Source organism: Cariama cristata, unplaced genomic scaffold, assembly GCF_000690535.1.
Source record: "Cariama cristata isolate BGI_N322 unplaced genomic scaffold, ASM69053v1 Scaffold42751, whole genome shotgun sequence".
Lineage (NCBI taxonomy): Eukaryota > Metazoa > Chordata > Aves > Cariamiformes > Cariamidae > Cariama > Cariama cristata.
The window spans coordinates 6,661-15,375 of record NW_009601750.1 but is presented as its reverse complement, the minus strand read 5'-3'; the positions used below and the strand labels follow the sequence as shown (position 1 = coordinate 15,375).

General features: G+C 44.1%; 1 protein-coding gene across 1 annotated transcript; it reads left to right on the top strand.

Moving 5' to 3' along the window:
* Window positions 1-1,058: 1,058 nt before the first annotated feature.
* On the top strand, window positions 1,059-7,238 carry NOTUM (notum pectinacetylesterase homolog (Drosophila)). Its single transcript, XM_009710568.1, has 8 exons — window positions 1,059-1,114; window positions 1,988-2,046; window positions 3,517-3,619; window positions 4,408-4,599; window positions 4,947-5,047; window positions 5,146-5,293; window positions 5,911-5,958; window positions 6,069-7,238. Exons 1-8 carry the CDS (start codon window positions 1,110-1,112, stop codon window positions 6,373-6,375), a joined length of 963 nt encoding a protein of 320 aa, XP_009708870.1. The 5' UTR covers window positions 1,059-1,109; the 3' UTR covers window positions 6,376-7,238.
* The last annotated feature ends 1,477 nt before the right edge of the window (window positions 7,239-8,715 follow it).

Below are 8,715 nucleotides of genomic sequence, written 5' to 3'. Positions count from 1 at the left end.
TCGCTGCCGTGTCCCTGCTCCCACGCCAGCCCCAGCGCGGTGCCGGGCGCACCGATGGCCTCTCGCTCCTGCGGGGGGATGCCCGAACAAGCGTGCTACTCCGCTCTCAGAAAAGCTCATAAAGCACAGATCCGCACGCGCGTTCGGATGTACAGTTATCACTCGTAGACAGTACTGGATTTTTGAACTCTGGCCAATATGCTCTCTTTATTTTAAATGTGTGCATGTACTCACAAACCTGCTGCGATCTTGAGTTGAGTTTTAGGTTTTTTTTCTTTAAAGAGAGTTTGTGTTTCTCTTAATCCTGTCAGAAGAACTCTTCTTGGGCCTCTTAATCTCTTTGTCAGGACAGCTGCACGTTGCTGCACCCTGCACTGGGTGTGCATGTTTGCCTGTAGTAGGACTGGCCCTACTTGCATAGGGAGAAATCAGATTAACTGTCTTGGCTTTCATCTGGGGCTGCGTGGTTCCGCCTTTTCCCCATTTACAATTGTGTAACATCACTTAACCGACTGTAGTGATTCTCTCTGTGAAAGCGTACGTTTGGGGCATACGTAAAGTATTTGTAGCATCTTTCAGTGTCATACATAAGGTGGAATTAACACCCTGGATACCCACACTCTGGACCACTGGGCTCCTGAGTCAGCACAGAAATGCTGAGCTCCTCTCTTAGTTCTCCCCACTTATGCTCCGGCTTTCTGGATACTCAAACCTCTGTCATTCACACAGATCTTATAATTGTATATAGTGGAATTCACCTGCTAGGATTCGCTTTTTTGGGAAGTGCTTGATTGTAAGTATGTGTCACTGCTGCTTTTCTGTACTACAGGAGGCTTCTAGACAGGCTTCATCTCTCGTATGTATCAAATTCTGAAAGTCACGCCTGTCTAAGGGCAAATTTAGAAATGTTCCTTCCACTTACCCTTACCAATGGTTTTCATCATGGATGTTTGTTTTCTCTGTGGTCAGAGATCCTGCATGGGGCTTATACGGTTTCTCTGAAGTCATAGACTCTCATCTGTACATTTCTTGTTTCTTTGTGCCCATCTGCAGGAACTGGGATCCTGTCATCACAGCCAGAAGAAAATCCCCACTGGTGGAATGCAAACATGGTGTAAGGAGGGACAACGAAGGGAAATAGGTTTATACTTAAACAGCATCTCCTGCCTTTTAGGCTAGCAAGAATGCTACAAAGACAGATTAAGACGAACACCTGCGAGTGGAAATTGTATATTTCCTCGTTTGTACTAGTTCAGCTCTAACAAGTAGCACTGGCAAGGTTTGAAGAAACTTAAGTTCAGTCTCCTTGGAGTTGCAGGGTAATCTAATGAAGAAAACCTGGGGATAGCTTAGAAAGTGGCAATACTGTTGTGGGTGGTGGGCTGATAGTATGTTACACGTTTGCCAATTTGAAAGGAATGTGGAGCAGCTCTGCTAGTTCAAAGAAGAGAAATGAGAAAGACACCAGTTTATATATGCATCTATGTAGGAGGTAAAAGCAGAAGAGACGGATGTTAATTTGCATTCTGCAAGCTGGAGACAAAAATGGGAAGGTAACTTCGCTCCTGCAAAAACCTCCAGTGGTTGCAGTCAGTATTTACACCGCATTGACAAGGTCGTCTGATTTTTCACGTGAAAAATTGAAGCACAAAGTTTCCCTGTGACAGGCCATCCACAATATCAGTGGTACAGCTAAGAGCAAAATCTTGGCCCGTCGTTCTGTCCACTGAGCTCAGTGCTTCAGTTAGATTGATTAAAAGACACATTATTTATTGATTTAACTCAGTAGAACTACCAGTGTTCAGGAGTAAATTCAAGACAGTTATAATTGTCACTTGGTGTGCAAGAAGGTAAGTTGTCTGGCCGGACAAGAAACTCTTCCTTTTCCCTTCCCCAGGATTTAGTTTTCTTCCAGTTACTTGACCTGATCCTCACCCCTCCTTGCATGTCAAAGGAACATCAGTACTCACACAACTCTCTCTTACAGATTCATCCCTTATTGCTCAAGTGATGTTTGGAGTGGTGCCTCTTCCAAGTCTGAGAAAAGTGAGTGTTGCTGATGGGCTGTTCCTGCCCCAGACGTCACACATTAAAGGATATGGCCAGACTTCTGTGAAATTACGTGAATGAAGAACAGGCTTTTTCTTGCTGAAGGGCAGGAAAGAATATCAAGCTACTTCCAGATAAAACATCCTGATCTCTTTAGCTCAGGCTGTTTTGACGTAGTTCAGAGCCACTGCTTGCAGAGATGTTACAGTGATGCAGTATGCAAGGATTAGAGGAACGAAATTCCTTTTAGATGAATCTCCAGGTTCCAGCATACAGCAAATTAAGTGGTGTAGCTGAGGAACCGTGGTTTGTTGCATGCAACTTTGGCTTTGCTGATCTGCGAGGCAAGTGCAGTGAATTTAATTTCAGAGTTCTGTCAGGAGGATAGTTGGCCTTTGAAAGGAGCCGTTGTGTCAGGCTAAAGCTGTCCGCAGGTTTCTTTGGGAAACGGAAGAATAGTTCATCTTACTACATGTATTGCCGTCAGCTGCCATTTTGATGATGACGGAACTCTGGGAGTCTGCTTAAAGGAGCCCTCTGCCAGATTAAGCTGGATTTCATGCGAATGAATTGTTCTACCTCACTTACTTCTCTGGGTTTCCCAACTTAAGCAGGATTGGTGTCCGAGTGCAGTAATGTCTGCAGAAACACCAGGGGCTTAGTTCTCCTCTCGTTTGTTGATGAAAAGTTTTCTTTGACCGGAATAGAATTACTGTTGATAATACGCTGCTGTGAAGAGAAGAATTTGGCCTAAGATGCTCCGTGATGTGACACTGAAAAGGCAGGAGATTAATACTTTTCTTTGAGTTGGTCTGTGAGTTCTGGCCTTAAACCAGACACTGTGTCACTTGATGTCTCTTTCCACTAACTCTTACGTTGAGAAACTGACTGCTTGTGGGTACCACACATACACTTTTTGTCATAGTAAGGGTCCTTTTCCCTTCATCATAGCTTCTTACGATTGTTGCTGTGAAGCAGTTACACTTCAGCAGACGTGGCTGCCTTTTGGTGGTGCTGAGGAAGCAGCCGTCTATGCAGGTGTAACATTTTGTGAAACATTGCTTGTCTGGATTGGCTTTATGAATTGGGAAAAAAGAGATACAGTAAGTTGGAACTGAGATTCCAGGTGGCAGGAAGGTGTGCATATTCCTCACGTACAGAGAAAGGGTCCCACCGCCTTCCTTCTTGTTTTCTTTCTCTAAGTTTACCGATTCCTGAGCACTGTTGTAGGAAAGTGTGCTCGTGTTATTGTGCATTCTGTTCACTCTCTGTTTGCTTTCTTTAAGGGAAGCAAGTTTTGTACAAGAGTATCTCTTGTTAGATGTACTTGATACCGGTGGAGAAAATGGGCCTGGTTTTAGTTTCATAATCCCTTCATAAGGTTCTTAACCATTTGTGGAGAGGAATCAAAAGTCTTAGCTGGGACTTGTTGACACTGTCTTGTTGACACTGAGCTGTCTCTTCCAGATGAATACGCCTTCATGGGAGCACTGATCATTCAGGAGGTTATCAAGGAGCTGGTGGGAAAAGGTCTGAGCACTGCAAAAGTGTTGCTGCTAGCAGGGAGCAGGTAGGTATCGACACCCTTTCCCGTGGTGAAGACAGGAGATTTCCACAGGGGAAAGCTGTTAGGAAGAAGGTGTCAGCAGCTCCTGACAAATTTCTCCCAGGAGTACAGTAACACTAACACAGCAAACCCTGTATCTCTTCTCAGTTTTCTCCTTTGAGTAGTACAACAGGAGATGATAGAATATTATTTCCTTGGCTTTTGGTCCAGGTAGACTTAAGAGCAAATGGAGAAAACAAGAAGGTTGTTTTTACAGATTGTTGCTTTACAAGAGGAAGGGAATGTGTTCATTCTTCCCTGTATCAAGAATGCTGGCTCCTGTTGACCCACACCGTGGGGCACATGCCTCTTGTGGATAGATTCGGGACATCTGAATTGAAAAATCGGACTTGCCTGATGCAGGTGCTCTGAATTGTGCTATGTTGTGCAAAGCTATGGTACGCTTTGCATATGTTACGCAGGGGTGTAATACAGAAGTTGCAAAGGGTGAATTTGGCTCGCTTTAGATTCTTTCAGTTTTTGAGCAGCCAAACCCCTTGCAAATTATATAAAGCATATATATCTCCCAGAAGAAAGGATTTGGTTTTTGAGGTACAAGATTGTTACTCAGCACTGGCTTTACTTCTGAGTGTTTTGCAAGGCAAGGAAGTAACTTGGTGACTCCCAAGTTAGTAGTGGATTGTCCTGTGGATAGATGAAGTTGTATATAGAGCGTGCTGCTGTGGGAGGGATATGTATGGTAACCAGCCATTGTGTGCTTCGTGACTGCAGCATTAACATTGCTGTTGCAGTGCTGGAGGTACAGGAGTGCTCCTGAATGTGGATCGAGTGGCAGAGCAGCTGGAGGAGATGGGTTATCAAGGGATTCAGGTTCGAGGCTTGGCAGACTCCGGATGGTTCCTGGATAATAAACAATATCGCAGAACTGACTGTATTGATACCATAACATGTGCTCCAACAGAAGCCATCAGGAGAGGAATAAGGTAAAATCAGATGCTCTGAAGTACGCTTTTATGAGAGGTTAGAGTGTGGAGAAGATCTCCTCCTCCTCTGTCTTGCTTCATTTTGATACGTAAAGAGGATTTATCATCTACATCAGTGGTTTTTCAATCATTTTATTGGAAAAGACAATAATTTAAAATCTAGACATGCAAATGAATGCATGCAATTGTAGATGCTCTAAAATGTGTTGATGGGACAATGTAGCCAAGAAAGAACTCTGGTGTCAGTAAGTTGGAACTATAATCAAAACAGAAATAGACTGGGATATGGAAAGGCCATTGTTAAGATTGCGCTATGCCTTTCACTCTGTTACTGCTTTGTCTTCTAGGTATTGGAATGGTATTGTTCCTGAACGCTGTAAGCTGCAGTTTAAAGAGGGAGAGGAATGGAATTGCTTTTTTGGCTATAAGATTTACCCCACTCTTCGATGTAAGTGTCAGAGGAGAGATAGAAAATGGATTCTATGGTTTCCTCTGTATCTGCAGTAACTTAGAGCAATCCCTTTTCCAATTTTTTTGTCTTCCTAGGTCCAGTCTTTGTTGTCCAATGGCTCTTTGATGAGGCCCAGCTTACTGTAGACAATGTACACCTCACTGGCCAGCCTGTTCAGGAAGGGCAGTGGCTCTACATCCAGAATCTGGGTAGGGAGCTGAGAAACACCTTGAAGGATGTGACGTAAGTATTCCATTGAGGAAAACCTGGCACATTTATTTCCAAGAGACATTGTTATCCATTATCCTAGCAGCATTTCTCAGATCTCTGCAGAAACAAGTGTAAATTTGATAACTATTAGTTCATCTACATCAAGAATCTTGCCTTTTTCATTTCTGGATAAGTGCAAAGTAATTTCCAGCTTCACAATTATCAGCTACCCTTTGTTATCAATAGGGCTGTGTTTTTTTCTTTCCTACCTCCAAGGTGAGGTCTGAGACTCCTTGCCATTGCACAGCCACTAACCTCCCAGGGATGTTTGGAAAAGTACTGATCCTAAAACAGTCAGAGAGTTGATGAGACAACAGAGGAGGAGCCGTTAATGTGCCTTACTTGCTTCATACAAGAGCAGGTATTCAGGAGTCTTGTTGCAAATGTGCACTGTTAGGCAGGATGGACCCCCCTTTCTTCTGGATAATTCCCGGTCCAGTTGGGTTTTATATCATGATAGTCATTGCCGTTTCTAAAAATCTTGCCAGGGGCAGCAAAAATTCCACCCTCTACCTAGCCCAGAAGGTTCTGTTTAGCAGGAGTTACTTTGTCCTTCCACAACCTAATCGATGTTTCCTTTTTTCCTTTAGTGCTAGCTTTGCTCCTGCCTGTTTGTCTCATGAGATCATTACACGCAAGTGAGTGCTTTTGCAGATTCTATGAAAGTTCAACAGGGAAACGGTAGGGGAATTAACCAGTTCCGACAGCCTGACCCCTCTGATACCATTTGTACGGTTTGTCTTTTCAGTCACTGGACAGACATCCAGGTGAAGGGGACATCATTACCCCGTGCTCTGCACTGTTGGGATCGGAGCCTACACGAGAGCAACAAAAATGGAAAGGCCCCTCTGAAAGGCTGCCCGATTCATCTGATTGACAGCTGTCCATGGCCTCACTGCAACCCCTCGTGCCCCACTATCAGGGACCAGTTCACAGGGCAGGAGATGAATGTGATCCAGTTCCTCATGCACATGGGTTTTGATGTTCAGAAGATGGCACAGCAACAGGGCCTGGAGCCCAGTAAACTTCTGGGGATGCTCAGCAGTGGTAACTAGGGAGGGGTCTTCAGAGGGGCAGAGAGATTAGATCAGGAGGAGACTCTAAGCCCTTCTCCCACACTTTCTAGTCTTCTTTCTTACGCTTATGCAGGCAGATGCGTGCTCACACCCATGCATGCTCAAGCCTGTACACACCCGTGTGCTCCCACATTCTTGCACACTTAGGATGTGTCAAAGGAAAAAAAAAAAAGGCAATTTCTTGCTTACACTGTTTGGCTGGAACTCGTTACCTCCAAACTCCAGGGCTCAGTTTTGGCCATTCACATCCTCTTCCTGTGTTACACAAGGCAATCGGATACAGGGAGTAGCAAAGCCATAAATAGCAGCAATGAGAACCTTCCCCAGATCTAGGACTTCTTCCCTTGCCATGAATTTTACATCATAGACTTGATACAAGTGGTGAAAAAAGCAAGCACTGGATTTCTTTTGTCCAACTAGAAGTGAAGGAATGATTACATGACTTCCTGGAGGTCAGCATCTCATGATGAGTCATAACGTACAAACCCAGAACACGTGCTAGGGATGGACACTCTTGTACTCAATTTGCTTTCATATTATTTTATAAAATGACTTTTTCATTACTTTTTTTAAACTAAGCAAGAAATATAAATGATACTTTTTGTAACATATTTTTTTTAAATAACGAAGAAACCTCTTGCTACTTTGGCAACGTGGACATATTTATTTTAATATGTAAAATGCTATTTATAAGGGCTGACCGGAGAGCCGTACATACATTTTTGTAAAGTTGTATATGCTGCTTATTTGGATGGGTTATCCTTACGATCACTTGTGCCTGGGAGAGGGCTGAGGGTGGTGTTGACATTTTGTATTAATTACCCTTCTGCGTTCCCCTTGCAGTATGCTTTGCCATTGTTTCTCCGATGAAGAGGTTGTAATACGAGGTCTAAGTACAGAGATTTTCACCCAACATCTGATGTTTGCATACTTGCACAGCATTTTCAGCCTGACTGTGATTTGGCAGGTATTCCAGGGCATTGCATCTTAAGATGCAGGGAGATCTGGTTTTGCAGATCTGGTTTTCTATTCTAGTGAGAGAAATGTTTGATCAGACCGCCTGGCCTGTCTTAAAGTGGGGAGCATTTGAAACATAAAAGGCAGAGAACGCAAGGCAAGCACCAGCATATTTCTGTTCTTCCACACCCACCTCGGGACACAGGGAATCCCCTGTGGTGGTAACGGGGGGAACAAGGAGGGGTCAGGAAGGTGTGGCTGAGGCTGGGAGAGCAAGAGACCCTTCCTCGGAAAAAGCACAGCGGGGGCTGCAGAAAGGATTGATGCTGCGGGGCCGTGCAGCGGGTGCAGGCAGAGCTGCGGAGGAGCGCAGTTCACATCCGCAGAAGGTCGTGATGCCAGCTTTGCATTTGCTTGCACTCATGGTTACACCATGCGTAGACCACAGAAAATTAGGGCCTAATTCTAGAAGAATTTCGTGCACTTTCAGGATGGGTCTTGCCAGGTGAAAATGGTAGTGCTATTTGTAAGATCCTTTGTCTTAGGTGAGTAAACTCGAAAATGAACAAAACTGCAGCCATTTGGTTACTTTTCATGGATTTCAGCAAACAGTTGGGCGGCACCACACGAAATCAGCTGTGCTGCGGCACAAGGTGGTTTAGTCCACGTTGAAGGTAAAAAAGTAGCTGAAGAGAAAATGAGTGGTGCTCCCAGCAGAACTGAAATGCAGGAGAACTATCAGTGGAGTTGCCCTATGATCAGCCTAGGGATTACTGATACCCTTCATGTTTTAATGACTTGGGTATGAAAGTAAAACTGTTTTGATTACATTTTTCATGCCACTGAGTTGAGAGGCTTCTTCAGTACAGACAACATTCGGAAAACCACACAGGAAGATGGGTTTCCTTTGAGGGCTGGAGTCACATGGAGTCAATCAAAGTGCCGGTATTTCAGCAGTAGCCAGAATTTCTGCTGTGCGTTAGTTCATCAGTTAGGAGCACAAGGGAAAGTACTGTACATACCAGTTGTTTGCAGGATGACTGTACAGAAAATGATGCACCTGTAAATAGGGCAAGTGCCCTAGGCTGTGTCCAGCAATGCATTTCTAGCAGGAAACAGTAAATTCTAAATACCACTGCTGTTGAAGTTTGGAATGCTTTTTGCAGAGCTGGTTACCTGTGTATCTAAAACATTAATTCAAAGGTTAATTTCTAAAAGGCAAAGAATGTTTGGAGGGGATATTTCCCTTGCAAGCACAGGAAAAATATCCGTGGGAGTCAGAGGTCACTCTTTCAGCTTAGGGTGCCTCTGCAGCAGTTTCAAAATGTGTAACAGGCAGAAGACTCAGAAATATTTTTAAAA

Bases quoted from the DNA above. Each gene is read 5' to 3' on its own strand.
- NOTUM (XM_009710568.1), top strand. The intron at 4,600-4,946 runs GTAAAATCAGAT...TTTGTCTTCTAG, and splicing joins GCCATCAGGAGAGGAATAAG to GTATTGGAATGGTATTGTTC. The intron at 5,294-5,910 runs GTAAGTATTCCA...TTTTTCCTTTAG, and splicing joins AACACCTTGAAGGATGTGAC to TGCTAGCTTTGCTCCTGCCT.